Source organism: Lutzomyia longipalpis, chromosome 3, assembly GCF_024334085.1.
Source record: "Lutzomyia longipalpis isolate SR_M1_2022 chromosome 3, ASM2433408v1".
In the NCBI taxonomy this organism is placed as follows: Eukaryota; Metazoa; Arthropoda; class Insecta; order Diptera; family Psychodidae; genus Lutzomyia; species Lutzomyia longipalpis.
In genome coordinates this window covers 6,892,156-6,909,958 of record NC_074709.1, presented here as the reverse complement: position 1 = coordinate 6,909,958, position 17,803 = coordinate 6,892,156, and the positions used below count along the sequence as shown (strand labels likewise).

Below are 17,803 nucleotides of genomic sequence, written 5' to 3'. Positions count from 1 at the left end.
AAATCCACACCAATAACATCTATGTTAGCAGACGTAGGAGAAATGCCAACTAGATTAGAACATGAAAAAAACACAATAAAACATCTTATTAGAAGAATACAAGGGCCAGACAGCTGTCCCAACATTATAAACCAATATAGAGAACTTGAAAACATAAACTACATCAAAAACAATTACGAAGAATTTGAAGAAACTGGAACAAATACAGAAGAATTAGATAAAGAAAAAATACTAGAAAATCTTAAAGTTAAATGGAAATCAGACTATCAAAACATAACAGAAAATGTAGGTAAATACAACAAACAGATAAGAAATAACAAATTAGAAGATAAACCCTGGTTCAAAAATAAAAAACTAAACGCTAGAGCAACTAAACTAATAAATAGACTTAGAAGCGGACACTCTTATGATAAGAAATTCCTTAAAAAAATAAAAATAAGCGAAAACGATCAATGCGATCTTTGCAATACAGAAGAAAACGCGAATCACATCATAATAAACTGTAAAAAGTATGATATCTCAAGAAGGAAGTACAAATCTATCACCAACGCCCCAGACCTCCAGAGCATACTCAAAGAGAACAAGACAAACAAATTGATAGAAATCTACGAGTTCACCAAGGAAAACAACATAGACATTTAAACACAAACAAACTCACTCATATATTATAAGTAACAATAAGAATGTACAACTTTACCATATATTATTATGGTATGATACATCCTTATAGAACAGGATAATACTCTATCCTAAATAAGAGTAAACAAATCCAGAACAAATTAAACCAACGACAAAAATTCAAATTCAAACAAACTAGTAATATAAGAGTATATGTATATTGTGTGTAGACGTCAAATGACGTTTGGCCTTGTGGCTTGAAAAGGCTGGGGCCGTAAAGCTTTAAAAAAAAAAAAAAAAAAAAAAAAAAAAAATGCAAGATTTTCACACAATTTTCCTCAAACATTCCACATAAAGTTTCGTGATAAACTCTCACTGATTAGTGTGCAATGCTTAGCAATTAAATTGGTGCAATTTTATCAAGTAGTAAGCCCCATTTTCACCTGCAATCACTTTTCCCATCGCTGACGTTCGTTTTTTGCTTATCACTCCCCAATTGCGTGGCTTTTTTATCACCTGCCCTGACTGATTTGACACTCTGGGGTCTCGTGAGTGCTCCTCTGGCACTCCCGGGTGCTGTCACGTGCCCCAGGGCACACAGAGTGGCGACAAAGTTGTCCATTTCGGGGCCACTCTGCGTGGTCAGTTTGTTTACGAAAATCTCCCTGGCGGGGGTGGCTGATGGTTCTTTCTCTTTCTCTCTCGTATATTCCGGGACAATGGGATAATTATTCCAGTTGCCATGCCAACCTACTTGACCCCCAATAGGCATGGCTACAGCGTGCGCTTCTCCAGGTTCAACGCAGATCGCCTGGCAGTGGCCACGAGTCAGTTCTTTGGCCTCGCTGGCGGTGGGACACTCTTCATTCTTGAGCTCACACCCGACGGAGGGATTCAGGAGGTGCAGGCATTTCAGTGGACAGACGGACTCTTTGATGTTGTAAGTTGAATTTTAATTAAAATAAAACAAAAAAAAATCGTTATTTAGGGATTTATTTGAGAATACATAAATTCTTTTTAGGTGTGGTCAGAAAGCCCCAGTGCACTAATAACAGCTTCCGGAGATGGTGGACTGCAACTGTGGAATGCTGATGGTGAGAGTCGCACATCGACACCACAGAGCTGCTACTGTGAACATCAAAAGGAAGTCTACAGTGTGGACTGGAGCAGGACGCGGCAGGAACAGTTGATGCTGAGTGCCAGCTGGGACTGCACAATTAAATTGTGGGATCCCCACAGAACGGCCTCTCTGAGTACATTCCTGGGGCATACGGAACTCGCGTACAGTGCCATGTTTTCCTGCCACATTCCAAACACCTTCGCCAGCGTGGGTGGTGATGGGTACCTCAAGGTGTGGAACACCCTGGGGCATCAGCAGCGCCCCACAGCTGTCGTAAAGGCGCACGACGCAGAAGTCCTATCTTGCGATTGGGCAAGGTTAGTGTGAAGACAGAAGAACGCTACAGAACCAGATTTGGTTTGGTTTGTGGCCTAGACTGAGTCTACAAATCCCCTCAATGACCAATTTCGCGAATAAAACACTGGGTGTTCTTCGGGTGCTCCACCAACACAACCGATTTAATTTGAATTTGATTGAAAAATGGCCGACTGTCAATCTATCGATCGATGTGTTAATAACCGTGAATGGCATGAAGTTCGAGAAACTCCCCTCCCACGCCGTTCTTATAAAAATTTTTGATGTGCTTCCCGGAAAGTGCCATAAGTGACTGTAAATTATGCTGTCACCCTTCTCATTGCATCAGAAAGTTTCTAAGGGATCTTATGAACTGTATTTTCAACACCCAGCTGGATTTTTGATTTCATTTACGCGTCAAAATCTGTACATTTAGGGAGTCTATAAAAATGCATATATCAAAGGAGTCTCCTTACATAGACAGATTTGGACTCCTAAATGAAATCAAGGATCAGCCGGCTGTTGAAAAGGAAGTTCCTAAGATCCTTTAGAAACTTCCTGATGCAATGAGCAGGATGAATACACAACTTTCAACCACTTATGACACTTTCCGGGAAGCTCGTCCAACAAGAGAATGTTCAAAAAGTGTACAGACTTTAATTTGCTATTCGAAAAATTCATTGAAATTTTGCAACAAAAAAATTAAAATTCAATGAAATTTTTCTGTACTAGGTACGAACAGAATCTTCTGGCCACAGGAGGTTCAGACGGAATGATCCGGGGCTTTGATTTACGCAACTTCAGCGTCCCGCTGTTTGAGCTGCGAGGCTGCGAGTATGCTGTCCGGAGGATTAGGTTCTCTCCATTCTCCCCCAATGTCCTTGCTGCTGTCTCCTATGACTTCACAACGCGCATTTGGGACTTTCAGCGCACCCCCGATGCCATTGAGACAATCCGGCATCATTCGGAATTCAACTATGGCCTCGACTGGAATGCCCTGCGATGCAATCAATTGGCAGACTGTGGGTGGGACAGCCTCGTGCACGTCTTCACGCCCCGATCTCTCGTTAGCACGTAAACTGTGATGCTGAACCTCCTCTATAGTGGATTTCCTGTTGCATGACGTGATTGGGACGCAACGAGTGTTTTATTTATATGTATTATATTTTATTAAAAATGACATCCTCGTATCGTGAAGGGCAATAAAATATTTTCTCTAGCTATTCTAATTGTTCCATTGCGTGGCTCTGTGATTGGTGCGTGGGAGTCACACGAGGGGGCGTCCCAGGATACTTTGGGGCACTCTCTGATGGTTACTTCAGTCAACTGTTCAGCACGTGCGAGGACAGTGTGGAGATTTTCCGTCGTAAACCCCGGGCAGTTGATGAGGGTGAAGCTCTTCAGGGTGCGCAGCCAGAGGTGGTAGTTTAGGAAGTCATAGGAGAGATTCTTGAGGGAGTTTAGGGTGAGTCGTGGAAGATTTCTCATCCGTGCCATGGCGCGCTGTGCTCTTGCTGTGATAGTGGTGTCTTGACTGCATTTCAGATGAACTTCCTGCAGCGTGTTGAGCTTCAGAAGCTCCGCAAGGGCAATAAAGAGACTCTCGAAACTCTTATTCTTGAGATTCTCAAGATGTAGCTCCACGAGGGAGGTGAGATTGACAAGGGCTGAGCAGAAGATGTGGTAGTTTTCGTAGTCTCCGTCCGGGAGGACAAGATGAACAGTCCTGAGGGTGGAATTGCTGCAGAAGCATCTGGAAATGTTGAGAAATCCATCTCCAATAAGATTTATACTGAGATCTTGCACCGTGGTGAGTGCAACGAGGTAGTCGTGCGGGATGAAGTGCCCATAGATGAGAAGTGGACGCCCCACACGCAATTCTCGCAGCGTCTCAGCACATAGGATGAGGCAGGAGAAATCACTGGCAATTGTTGGGGATTGCGTGAAGTATTCATCAATTTCGAGGGAATCAATTGTCTCCAGAAGGGGGAGCATTTGATGCACAAGCCCCAAACTTACGGAAATCTCAAATAGACGAAGCTTCCGAACATTGGTGCAGTTCTCTGTGATTATGCGGAAGCATTCGTGATCACTGTTACCCATCCCGTGGTACGTTATCTCATGCAAATGGGGTCCAATTCGCCGAAAAATCTCCTTATTGGCAGCATTGGCGGCACTCTTGCACCACGTGAACTTCCGGATGAAACGATACGTGTACCAGGTGAGTGCACAGAAACGCATGGAGACTTCCTCCAGCACCATGAGATCACGTATGGGGAGATAGGAGAAAATTTGCAGGAGGCAGTCATCGTTGAGAGAGAGAATGGACATGGTGCGCGCAACTGCAAGAGAATTTCGCATTATATCACCGCCCAATCGATTGATGTTAATGACTTTGACCAAAAATAAATTGATCCGCATCTCAAGTTCATCTTTTTTGGGGTGATTTAGCCGTTGGGCGTTTTTGAAATTTGCGCGGGAACATTGCCTACTTTAACGGCGTTAAACGTTTTGTTGTGATTTGGTGTTTTGGAAAAATCCACTGTTTGTTTTCTTGCGCATTTTCTGGGGGTTTTTCAATAGTTTTCCGGGGGATTTTCTTCAAATTGAAACTACGGGAAAATCAACATCAATTGGTAAGTCAGTTTTTGTATAAATTTACAGTGTTTATTTGATATTTAATGTAAAAGATGTGCCAACATGCTTTTGAGGTTATGTTAATCCGTGGGTATTCTTTCCCGGAACAATCCACCGGCAGGGTTTTTCCACATCCGGGTCTCTAGAGAATTGAGCAAAATTCAGATTTTGTATTTCCCTTTGATTTGGTGATTTCTCTGATTTCCTCAGAATCCTTTGATGCTGCAAAGAAAGAAAAATAAAAAAATGAAAAGTATTCAAGAGGAACTTTCCGGGAGTGATGAGTAGCTCACCCTCCTCAATGGCATCTGCATTTTTGCAGGAAAATTCCTTCTTTGCATTCCGTAGATCCCGTAGGACTTGCTTCATGAATCCCTGTGGTTTCTCATCGGGACTTTTTGGGTCATCCCCGTCTGTCTTGGAATTGAGTGATGCCGTTGTTTGTTCATCCTCATCTTCGGCTTCCTTTGAGGGGGTTTCCTCCTTCTCGGGGATTGGTGTTTTTCGCCTTGTCTCACTCTTCAACCCATCCACCATTCCCTTGAGGTACTCCATTGTTTCATCCTTCACATCAGCCATCTTCCGCAGTGAGCGATCCTCCAGACGTTCCCCCAGCACTGTGTCCACAATGCTACCCTTCCGCTGATGCTCAGCTCGGGTTTTATCAATGCCATTGTCATAGAAGCGAATGGAAGCTTTGTGCTTCTCACTTGCAATGAAATTCTCCACAGCTTCCCCATTATTCCGGATACATTGATAAATCTCCCCCTCAATGGGATCTAGAATCTTCACGACTTTCATGTTCTCATCTCGCGCCAGCTCTTGCTCAACCTTCAGCTCGCGGGATTTTTTCCTATTCTCCGGGGATTTCTTGGGCTGTTTTGCACTCGAAACGGAGGACTTTCGACTGGAATTGGAATCCTCTGAGATACAATCCGTCGATGTGGTACCTTCGGGGCGAGGAATATCCTTCGTTGTGGCTTCCTGACCATCCCCATTGACACCATTAACCGCCGTCCCGTTGATGTTGTTGACGAAATCCTTCGAATCGATCTTTGTGAAGGTTTTATTGAGATTATTGAGATTGTGATCGGTGTTCCCATTGGTCAGGGCATTGGGAATCCTCTGGCGCGTCACGAAGGCCTTCTTCTCATTCTTCACCGCACGGATTAGCATATGATGGAGCCCCGAGGAGATCTGCAGGACATCCATTGGTTTGAATTTAGTCAATTCCCGGAAATTCTCCTCCCTCCGCATTTCACGTGGGGATGCCATTGTCGTGAAGAATCTCTGATCATCAGTCAGGAAGGACATTGCATCCGTACCAGTTGTGAGGTACTGCATCTTCTCCCCATTGGGTGCCAGGGTGATCCTCTCGAAAAATAATTCCCGCAATTGGGAGCATTTGTAGAGAAAATCCTCACCGGTCAGGAGAAAAATCTCATCACGTGGTGAAATGTGAATTGAAGTGATTCGGCACTCTGGGTGGAAGTCTCGTAGTTGGGTCAGCTCCACGTAGGTCTTACCCCCAAAATGACCCACAATGTACACCGTTGAGATGTCATTTCCTGCTGGATGAGGAAGATTTTTGTGGAAGTAGTAAAATTGGGAGAAAATCTTCGATGGGGGATGATTTACCTGCTACGAGGAGTGTGAAAGTGGAGCCACATTCCAAAATGTACGGCATAAAGTTTTCATTAAGTTCAAATGTTTTGAGGTCACCAGGTGGTGTCTCCGTGAAGTTCCCACAAATTAATAATTTGTCTCCACCTGAAAAAGAAAGAAGAGAGGGTGGATGGGTGGCTTTGGAACCATTTTACAACCCAACTGTGCCACAATTGCCTACATTCAGTCGCTTTCAGAGGTTTTGTTTGATTTCTGGCGAATTTTATTGGACATGTGGGTGGTGTTCATCTAAAATTTACATCTTGTTCTCATTTTCTTTGAACATTTAAGCTTTATTAGAGGGAGACATTCAGCCCCCAAAGCCCTCATTTCCTCAAAAATCATTAGTTCTTTCCATGATAAATCTAGGTCAGACTTTTCTGCCTTTTCCGTTACGCCTGAATTTACTGGACAGGATAGTATACCTTTTGGCGATTCTTTTCTTTTTATTAGCCGAATAAAATGATTCTTTGTATCAACTCTACATGTAAATTAAGTCCAAAAAATAAACTAAAAAAAATATTTAAAAGCTCACTCTTTTATTCTCCTTTTCCCTCGGAAATTATGCTCATGTAATTCATCATGCTCTTGGTAATGGAATTCCTCAAACATACACCTTGACGAGGGAAAAAAGCTCTTTATTTGGTTTTGGCACATAAAAATGTAAATTATTTTCTCCTTTATGTTGAACAAATACAAACACAAAGAGCTTTTAATTTCGGTGGGGAGGGAGAAGGACGTAAAAAAAGAAGTGAGAACCCCTTCAGTTGTTAATTGGGTATTTAAAGGGAGAGAGTAGAGGTCAAGCTTCATTGGGGCTAATGTTGGTTGTTTATCTCAAATTAAACTCACTCTTTTTAATGAGTTCACTGGCTTCCTGTTGAACATGGCACTGTGTGCTTTTTATTGCTTTTGATGGACTATTCTATCGGCAAAAGGGTTTTCCTATTTTTCTTTATTTTCTTTTCTTTTCAATAAAAGACAAATAAATGATCGTTTTAATGTCTTTTTGATAAACATTTTTAATTGGTTATTTTTGTGTCAATTTGAATTTATTTTCCAATGTAAAAGGTTGTTGAATTTATTGTTTTAGAGATGTTTGAACTTTTTTTTTTATTTAAGACTTTTATAAATTAATTTAACCCATTTGTTCAAAATCTATTTTTTGTCTTTCAATAATGTCTTGTAAATTTTAACCAATCGAAAATAAGTCAAATTTCAAAAATTCTGCTAAGTTTAGAAAAGTGAGAAGTTTATTTTTCTGAACCTGGTTTAATATCTAAAATCGGTTAATCACTGCATGTCCGGTTTTGATCATTTTAACAGATTTAGAAAGAAGAATAGATGATCTATCGAAATATGGGAGCTAATTCTGGCAAAAATATTTTCTTTTCTTTTCTTACAATTCGTGAGTTATAAGGTTTTTTGGCATTCTCACAAAAAAAACTTATAAATTTGTAAGATCTAAAAAGTTTCACACTTCAACTTTTAGAACACGTCGCGAGAAACATTTTTGCTATAATAGAAAAGAAAAGGTTTTGGTATTCCGGCCGTATTTTTTCTTATAACTTGTAAGAAAATCTTACAAAATCATGTGTTTTATAAGGACCTGCCGAGGTGCTTTTTCAATCTTTTTGTGAATTTTGTGACCACCAAAGCATGATTCCTTATCATCATAGGCAACAATTGACTACTTTGACGGATATTTTACATGAATCTGAGTGTTTGGAATTGTTTTTTAACAAAAAATATTGTGAAATATGTGGAAAAACTCTGACCATTTTTTGTGAATTATGCCAACGAATGTCAATAATTTTCAGAGACTTGGCCTTGAGGAAGATGATTAGAATTATGCATTCACACAGGCACTGCATTAAAAGATACTTCTGTAGTGTAGAAAAAAGGCAAAAGTTAGAGTATGGGAAGACATTTTATTAAGGAACATTCTATGTAGATTTGCGACTTCTTCTCTTAATGCCATTCCGGAGAGCTGGTCCCACCAATTTCAACTCTTCCACAAATGCTTCCATAATTCCGCATAAGATCCTGCTTATTAAACAAAGATTTCATGCTGCCTGGGAGTTGTCCGGGTATTCTTTCCCGGAATCCGTGGATGCCACAGATGTTCAAAAGCTCCGGATGATTCAATTTTTTTCCATGACAATCTAGATAAAAAAAAATAAGAAAAAACTCTTAATTCATGGAAAATTTTTTGTATGGAAAATGCAAAAATACTTTAAAAGGGTTAAATTTTTACCAAAAATCGAATAATCCATTGTGTTTTGTTGATAAATTCACTTAACTTTAACCTCATTTTCTTTATTTACATTAACTTATTTCACTTCGTCTATCTTCGGTTTCACTTCGTTTGATAAAACTTAAATTTTAACAGCGACATCTGTTTTCGTGTTCTAATTTCGGAGGTTTGTGTATGTGTTACTATAAAAGAATGAAAAAGAAATTTTTGTGGGAATGCCAAATCTTACAAAATCCCTTGTAAGACGAAATAGATAGAAAAGAAAATATTTTTGTCAGAATAAGCTCCATGCTCTACTACAATCAAAAATATTAAAAACTTTAAGAAAATTAAAAAAAAATTTATATTGTTTTTTTTTTTTCGTTAAAATTTGTCCCTTAATCTCTAAAATCCTCACTTAATTATTTTATTTATTTATTTGTTTCATTGATAAAGGGGCAAATATAGGGTGTAGTCGTTCGATTTTGACAAAAAGAATTTTGTTAAAAAAAGTTCGTACTTTTTCCTTTCTAAATCTGTTAACTTGTTCTAAATCGGATAAGTGGTTGAGCTGAGGTGGTGATCAAAGTGGTGATTTAATAAGGTGCGTTACACGTCTTTTAACTCAGGATCATTAGAAGTTCAGAAGAGTAAAAACGATAAATTTGTTGCGTTCTTTTGAGCTCAAAAAAAACAGACATTATTCTTAATAAAAAAAAACTGTTTTTTTTATTTTCATTTTTTATTCTTTCTAATTCTGTAAGGTCTTTAGAAAATCCTTTTCTGATCGTAAAATGTACAAAGTAGCTCCTACTTTACGCCCACCATCTATTCAAGGGAGGGGGAGTTATAATTTTTTTCGTAACAATTAATTCTTTATTTAAAGGGCATACCTTCCACGTTCTTTTCTGATATTTCTGTTCAAACTTTGACGTTTGTTTTCTTTGTGAATTTTTGCTTTTTCTTTTTTAACTTTAGAATTTTTTTTTGAATTTTGTTATCAAATTTTTTAGTCTGAAAATATTTTCTTTTAACTCTAAAAAAAAGGTTTAATTGCCTTGTATTTTAGGGTGTTTAAACACCTATTTATTCTCCCTGACAATAGAAAATAAAGCATCGCTATCTTACCGGTTTTTTTTCTTAAAATGGTTAAGGTTTAACAGTTAAGGATTTTGAATAAACTCTTTGAACTTTACGCCCTTCAGTCTCAAAATGAGAATATAGAACTTTCAATGAAGTGAATTTGTTCTGATTAATTAAAGAATTTATTGTGAATGAATAGAGATAAAATAGAGATAAATAAAATTATGCTTCAATTTTGCAGAATGATTTAATTATATATTTCCTTCGTGTTCAGTTTAGTCATCAAGTTCCCTTTTAACCCTCTCGCATGCACAAAGTTTCAATTTTATTTCAATGTAAATGTAGGTATATCCTGCAAACATATCAATGTCTCCCTACTCAAATTGCCATCAAAGTTGACTCCAAATGGTCGGTGTGTGTCCATATGGAAGTGATATTCTTGATATGCCAATAATACACTATTGGTTGATATTAAATTCCAGCTTTATCGATTTATGCTTTAGTAGTGTGTATGTATGTAGTTTTTATGAGTTTCCCGGAAGGTGCATTATTTCATTGGGAAAATGTGACGGGAGAGTATCTCTGTGTGAGAAGTACTTGAAACTTTTCCCATAAGTGGAAAGTTTTTCATCCCCAAAAAAGGGGAAAGATGAAGGAGAATTATTCTCACCTGAAATGAGGGCAAAATGTGATGCACCTGCTGCGAGATGAGTGACTTCCGCTAAATCACTGTTGATGTCCTCAGTCATGGAGAGTGGGGTGGAGAAGTGGGTGTGGGGGGATTCCTTGAGGCTACAGAGGAAGTTTGTGGGGAGGATGTTGCGACCACAGAAGAAAATTCGATTATCAAGCGTGGCAATGACGGAGAATCCCTTGCCGAAGACCATGTGGGTGATTTTGTAGCCGAGATTTTTGATGTCCCTTATGCACGTTGGCTTTGTTATGATGTCCCTGTCTGTCTGCCCGATTCCCAGCTCTCCGTGCTCATTTGTACCCCACACGAAGCACCGGCCGGATCGGCAAATGACGGCACTCTGCCCATTCCGACCCGCATTGACGGTGACAATTGCATCGTTACGAATGAAGAAGTAGTGTTGATGGTCATCGGACAGGTGTGACTGTCCTAGCGTGAACACGGCACCGGTATCTACATAAAAAAAACAAAAAAAAGGTTGTGAGGGTGCGCCTCCTCAGGAGTTTATTGCCCCCGCTAAAGAGGTTGGGGGGGGGGAACATATTTGCAATGGGTCAGTTTTGAAGAAACCCTCCACACACAGTAGACTGTCCGGAAGTTTGGAGTGTGAGGATTTCATTTAAAAAGCCACAAACACAGGGAGGAAGTCACCCCCTGTGTTGTCCTACTTTGCAAAGCGTCAGAAAATTGAATGTTCGAGGGAAGAGAGCTTATATAGCCAGAAAAGTCAGGAAAATTCCAAGTTGTAATTTCAATGGAAGGGATTTTTTTACACTCCGTAATTTCAACTTCTCTCCAACTTCCTGGGTGTCCTTTTTTGCATTTTTTTCGTTATAATATACAATTTATTTTTGTTGTCCCCTTAAATCAAAAACCAACCTAGCGGCAGAAACTTTTCCATCCGGGGGTTGAAATGGTAAATTCAAATGCAAATTGTTGTGCGAAAAAATATAAATTTTAAAAGAAAATTTGGCAGGATGTGGCTGGATGGTTAGGATTAAAAATCCCTACTAGTTTGCATACTTTTAGGCGCAAAATTATGCTTGGAAAAATAAATAAATAAAAGGATTAATTATGGGATTAAGGGCACAGAAGTAAAATTTGAATGAATTCAGGATTAAATTTTTTTTTGAAAAGATTTTGATTTTCAAACAAAAGTTACAAATCATTAAAAATGAAAAGGAAAATGTCGCTGGTTTTTATGAAAATGTTTTATTTCCTGGATTTTCTAGATTCTTTTTTGAGAATCTTCAATCATTTTCAATAAGAAGAAACATCAATTGTTCTTAAAAGAATTTTCCTTTCAATTCCTTTTAATTAATTTGTTTTCAGATATTCTTTTACTATCAAAATGCGCCTAAAAGTATGCCCTTTTAACGAAACTAAGCTTTATCAGAGCTTACGAAGAATAACCAGAAGAATGTAAAAAAAAATCAAAAGTTCTTAAAGGAATTTTGCTTTAAATTCTTTTCATTTGAATCACTTTCAGATATTTTTAACTCAATAAAACTCTTTAAAAATTTCTCCAAATAGTCCGTTAATCACATTTAACAGCATAGCAACACTGAATGGGCACCAGAAGGTCCTTTTTCTTACCGGGAATTTCCATTTGCAACGAAGAAAAATCCCCTCAATTGCCACTAAATGCTAATCCACAACTGATTCATGAACTAAAGTTGGATTTTTTTTGGAATCAATTTCTCTCCCACAAAAATCACTGATTTCCTTCCGCAAATCAATTGTTCCACATTCTCACGTTGAGCACAATAATTTAAGGATCCAATAGCAGGGACGGGGGGCTACTCATACACAATAAATAGATTAATTTTTCCGTGAAGTATTTTCGGAAATAAATAATCACGAAGAGTGGAAAATTCACATTAATCCGGCGTTAATATTTCACGTCTGGAACTAATGATAAATTGGGGCGATCGAATTCCAACGTGTGTGCTCCATTTTTAGGGTTTTTTTTTCTTCTTCCTTTTTTTAGGGGAGAAAGATAAATGCTTTCGAGCGGGAACAGAAGGCGCACGAATTTTTGGGGTGAAAAACTCCTATTTTTGGGGGGAAAAGGGGAGCTTTTCTTCCACAAGGTACTTTTTCTTCGTAAATGCCGCTCAATGTGGTCAGTTTGCCGGGTAACGATCGACTGACTGTTGTGGTGTACTTTGTAGCACTTTTGACCATTCATTGAGGCTTTTTTTCCCCGGGAGGGATTTTATGCATGTGTGTACAGGGTGAGGTGAAATTAACCTGGAATAGTTTTCTTTGACTTTTAAATATTTAATTTTTAAAGAGAATAAAGGTGAAATTAAATCAATGAAATAAGAATTTATTTATAATTCTCACATTTTTATTTCCCAGATATTTCAATGAATTAAATATTTAATATTTTCATCTGATTTTGGTGAAATTGTAAAAGAGATTTATTGAAAAAAGAAGTTTTCTTTTACGTTCTATAAATCTTAACGACTGAGAAAAATCTTTGTTTCATATAATAAATATTTTTCTTTCTGTTTTTTTGTTTATTTTACTATTTTTGGAAAGCAAGAAATGTTCATTTTTACAGGAAATTTTTCTTAAAAAAATGTTCGTTTTTGATCAATATTAAAAAAGAAGTTTAAATCATACATAAAGCATAGAATTCTTTATAGAATAACATCAAAAGTCTTCGGTGAAACATTAACGCGAATGTTTCATTCAGAGAGGGAATATTCAATGAAATATTGACGTCATTGTCTAATTTTTTTCTCAAAGTTACCGCCTCTGTAGCTAATCTTATTGAAAAACAACAAACTATTCTTGGCACATTTCTTCATTGAATTAAGAACGAAACATTAACCCTTTTGCGTCTATAAAACATAGAATCTATGAAACATACAATCATGATCGGAATATTCAGTCTTTAAGACGTCTTTTGACGTTTATTTTAGCTTTTAACATTGAACGTTTTGTGCTAAAGTTTTAAATTCCTTCTTCGTCATTAAACAGAGCGTTAAAGGGTTAAATTTGACCCAGGAGCAAAATAAAAAATCTCCACAAAACACGAATCTTTTGCCACACCCTGTACGTGAGTTTCTTTGGGGCATTTACCGGCAAATGGTGTTTTTAGACCATTCTGTGTAAGTTAAACAAATGTAGGAGGAAGAACAAAATCAATGTGGAGTGTTGAAGTGAGAAGACAGAAAATTCAACTCCTGAGTGTATCCTTAAAATGTCCCCATGCTGTGCAATTAGTATGAGGAGTACTTTAGCAGGGACATGGAGTGGTAGAGAATAAACTGTGTGAGTTCACTCCCAAAGTGACTAACCTACCAACCACCCCCATATACACACAAAGAAGGGAATGGGAGGCTAAAGTTCTGGGGAAATCGTGTTTTATGTAAAAGAAGAAAAAAAATTGGAAGAATAATTTGGGCGAAATTCTCTTTTTAGGTGGGAGAGAGAAAAGAAATGGGAAAATTGTGGGGTGAAAAGCACGTGAAGAAATGATTTAGTAAATCAATGAAATTAAATCTGATATATTAAAATACTTCTTTTGGGGTGAAAAGCCACGTCTTGTGCGACATTTACATTTAAATTACCGTCGTGAAAGAAAATGCTCACAGATTAGCTCCTTGTTTGACCACGAAAAAGTGGCCACGGTATGGTCAGTGTTGTGGTTAGTATACTTTTTTTTTTCTTTTAGCCACCATCAGCCCCTTTTTGTCCACAAATCGATACACCTTCACTGAGAAATTGAATTAAAAAAAAAAGATAAATTTGAGCATGGAAATGACTCTGCAATCAGCTTAAATTATCAATATCAATTTTGCTATTGATATAGAATTTGCGTGACATGAATTTCAGTCCATTATATAAGTTTTTTTCTCCACTGGCCACTACGCCATTCGTCCACACAGCAAACAGGGGGATGAGGGTGGCAAATTACAACCACTGAACATTTCTATTATCCGCATGAGGAGATATTCGGGGGGAATTTGTGTGAAATTTTCACAAATCTACCCGCAAAAGTTAATTCTAATTACCGTGACTAGTGTTGAAGTTTTAATTGAAATAACTATTTGGGATTTTCATAATTTCACCACTCCCCCGAACCTCCCCTAACCACCCTCCATCAAGTGGATTGTTTGCATTCTTGGAAATATCCAGTCAAATTATCCAGTATTTGGGGCAAATTAAATTCTAACTAGATAGCTATATAATTTCAATTTTGAAAAAGTTCTCAAATTACTAAATTGAAATATGAGGAATTTTAGTAGGTATAAAAAATTACTTTACTGATAAATTGAATTGAGAAGAAATTCAGCGACGTTTTGATTTTCATTGATAATTTTAATTTTACAGATCTTCTTGAGAAGTCAATCTAATGTTAAAAAATTTTGAAAGAAAAGCTTAGAAAAAATATGTCATGATCCAACTGTCTTGAAAGGGTTAATGAGCGTTAAGAAGTTTTCATTTAATCCTTGGAGGACTTTGCTGGCCAAAGTGGCCAATTCGACTTTTTTCAATCACCAAAAAAATTAAAATTTATTTAACATTTCGCAATAAATTTTACATCGGTGTATAGGGAGGGTTCTTTACTTCAAGATCGTCAAAGGAAAATTTGGAAATTTTATTTTTTTTAGGAGAGAAAATTATGGTCAATCTTGAGGTTAGAAACCTCGATCCTCCAAGTATTAATTGTTTTCTTTCGTTCGATAAACGTTATAGAAAAGTTCTGATTATCTAGAACATTTTACGGTTAGAAAGAACCTTCAAAGATTTTAAGGATATCGATTTTGATTTAAAAGAAAATCTATTAAGATTCAAAATAACCAAATATATTTTAATTCTAAGTATGTAAATTTGATTCTTGGTTAAATGGTTTTGCGTAAATGATAAATGGTTTAGGATCAAAGCTTTTGATCAGAAAATTCTGCTTTTGGTCAGGAGAATCTTCTTTTGATCACCAAATGTCAACGTTTCAGAAGAAATGATAGAATTTTACGAAAAAAAAGAATCTCAAATGTTTTAGAAAAGAGAAACTCAAAGAAATATTTTTAAAATACGAAATATCTAATGTTAAAAAATTTAAAAAAAATGTATCAAAAATCCGAAAAGAAACGTTAAACATTAGAAAAAAATATTTAAATTTTCGAAAAGTTAAACTTAACACCAATTTTTAGAAGCTTCAAACTCTTAAATCTGTTTTATTATTCCATTTTTAGAGTCCTTTTAAATAAAGGAAAATTCCTTAAGAAAAACTACTCCTTTGACTTTATTTCTAGCTATGTATGCTCCTTTTATGTTAAACTTTTACCTGCAATTCCTAATTTTCAATTAATAAGTTTCCTTTGCCTCAAAACACGTTTTCATTATGTAAAACTTTCGATTCTTCGATGTATTGCAGCACAAGGAGGAGCATAAATTACTTTGTGTAAATTAATGTTCTACATTTGGGTCATGTTTGATTAATTGGTCTCTTTAATTTAATCCTTTTGCACCCAACTCAAATCAATTTGCAACACTCCATTTGATGAAAAAATCAAATGAACTCTCTCCCAAAGTACACAGTCGTGTGACCCCCTGGGGGAAATGAGTGGAAAGTGGTGGAAATGATGTGGTCAATGATTCAAAAGCGTGTTGGCTTTGAACGTAATTAATATGGAAACATTGGGGGAAGGTAGTGTGGTAATTTTGGCTATTTTCATACCTCAACTTTCAGAATATTAGTGTGTGTCCCTCGTCAAGTGAAATGTCCGACCTAAGGGTGGTTGATGAGGGTGCTGTTGAGGCTGGTGCTGCTGCGGAATCTCCTGGGAGGGAGATTGTGGTGTCGCCGGAGGAGGCGCTTTCGGTGCGAGAGGAAAGTAAAGTGGAGGCAAATGAGGGTGCTGGCTCAGCACAACTTGGTGGTAGTTGCGAGGAGTTTGTGGGACAAAAGGGCGAGTCATTGAGCGCGGAGGGAGGGGGTGTATTGAGTGAATCGGCGGATTTGGGTGCGAAGAAGACAATGAATGAGGAGTACGCCAAGCACGTTGTGAGGGATGAAAGTGGGGCAGCAATTTACGTGGATCCCAGCACAAAGTTGAAATATCGCTGGGACGAGGGGGCAAATGAGTGGGTGCTGCAGCAACATGAGGAGGAGGCATCGACCCAGCCGGGGAATCCCTACGAGACGGAGCACTATCGGTGGTGCACGGAGAAGGGGGAGTGGGTGCTCAAGGAGGAGAAGCTCGAGAATGAATACTACACGTGGTCGAGTGAACGGGGTGAGTGGGTGCCGAAGGAGGGTGTGAGTGCCGCGGGGAAGTCGTATGTGGATAAGGATGGGGTGCGATATGCCTGGGATGCGGAAAAGAGTGCCTGGTTCCCGGCAATCGATGAGGATTTTATGGCGCACTACCAGATGAATTATGGATTTGTGGCAAATACTGCCGATGAGCCGAAAGGGGCTGCTGTGGACCCACCCCCACCACCAGCTCCTGCGGCAGCACCATCAGCCCCTGTGGCAGAGGAGACGGGTGACCCAAAGGCGGGGATTAAGAGAAAGGCACCGCAACAACCACCAAAGTGGTTTGATTTACCACCAGAGCACAACACCAAGGTTTATGTGTCGAATCTGCCGGAGGACATCACGGAGGAGGAGTTTGTGGGTGTGATGTCCAAGTGCGGTATGATTATGCGGGACATCCAGACGCAGAAGCTCAAAGTGAAGCTCTACGCCGAAGCAGATGGGCAACTCAAGGGTGATGGGCTCTGTGACTACATCAAGGTGAGTACCCATTTTATCATACTTTGCCAATATTCGGCACGTTTCTCGCATAAACATTTTGTCCCTGTGGGCCCTACACAGTACACAACACACATACATAACCTCCAACAGTACCCACAGGGAATTATGGGATCACGTTCCTGGTAGAATTGAATAGAAATGCATAATTTTTCCTTCAAGGGCTTAATAATAAATTTATCATTCAATTTTATAGTGATGGTCATTGAAATGAAGCCTTTTGGAGAGATGGAAAATATAAAATTCAGCGTAAAAAATCTTTTACTTTTATTTTATGAACTTTTATCGTAATCATATAAAAAATATTTTACGGAGAATACTAATTTTTTATAATAACATTTTTTTAAATTTTTTTTTATCAATATATTGGTGAAACCTTTGAAATGGTCGTTACAAATTATTCCAGGAAATTGTGAAGAATTTATCGGAATGCATGTTGGGCAGAATTGTTTTTTATATTAATTAATTGTTTTTTTTTTAATAAATAAATTATGAGGTTAATAATCAGAAAAAAATAAACAAAAACACAATTTTGCCTTCATAATTTTACTATAAGATCAATATCTGTCAGATTAATAATTTTTCACATCATGAAACACCATAAAATAGCTTAAGATGCTCATAGAAGGACCTACAAAACTAACTTTTATCATAAAAGAAAAAAATCGATAAAAACTTTTA

The 17,803-nt window shown here is 37.9% G+C and overlaps 3 protein-coding genes across 5 annotated transcripts in view; 2 read left to right on the top strand and 1 right to left on the bottom strand.

Moving 5' to 3' along the window:
* Nucleotides 1–930: 930 nt before the first annotated feature.
* Nucleotides 931–3,255, top strand: LOC129791716 (peroxisomal targeting signal 2 receptor). Of its 2 annotated transcripts, none has more exons than XM_055830023.1 (4): nt 931–1,044; nt 1,356–1,558; nt 1,640–2,055; nt 2,765–3,255. In XM_055830023.1, the coding sequence occupies exons 2-4, from the start codon at nt 1,361–1,363 to the stop codon at nt 3,108–3,110; spliced, it is 960 nt and encodes a 319-aa protein (XP_055685998.1). In that variant the 5' UTR covers nt 931–1,044; nt 1,356–1,360; the 3' UTR covers nt 3,111–3,255. The 2 variants fall into 2 exon arrangements, with proteins under 2 accessions (XP_055685998.1, XP_055685999.1); XM_055830024.1 differs by lacking the exon at nt 931–1,044 and adding an exon at nt 1,058–1,259.
* A 1,284-nt stretch (nt 3,256–4,539) lies between these two features.
* Nucleotides 4,540–17,803, top strand: part of LOC129791705 (HIV Tat-specific factor 1 homolog) — a 58,485-nt gene continuing 45,221 nt past the window's right edge. The window contains exons 1-2 of the mRNA XM_055830007.1: nt 4,540–4,668; nt 16,055–17,104. Of these exons, the coding sequence (XP_055685982.1) occupies nt 16,085–17,104 (1,020 nt within the window). The 5' untranslated portion in view covers nt 4,540–4,668; nt 16,055–16,084. The remainder of the gene's footprint in view (nt 4,669–16,054; nt 17,105–17,803) is intronic.
* On the bottom strand, nt 4,676–12,477 carry LOC129791704 (uncharacterized). Of its 2 annotated transcripts, none has more exons than XM_055830005.1 (5): nt 11,944–12,477; nt 10,324–10,800; nt 6,308–6,439; nt 4,963–6,240; nt 4,676–4,891 (listed from the first exon to the last, which is right to left on the bottom strand). In XM_055830005.1, exons 1-5 carry the CDS (start codon nt 11,954–11,956, stop codon nt 4,812–4,814), a joined length of 1,980 nt encoding a protein of 659 aa, XP_055685980.1. In that variant the 5' UTR covers nt 11,957–12,477; the 3' UTR covers nt 4,676–4,811. The 2 variants fall into 2 exon arrangements, with proteins under 2 accessions (XP_055685980.1, XP_055685981.1); XM_055830006.1 differs by having other exon boundaries at nt 4,963–6,237.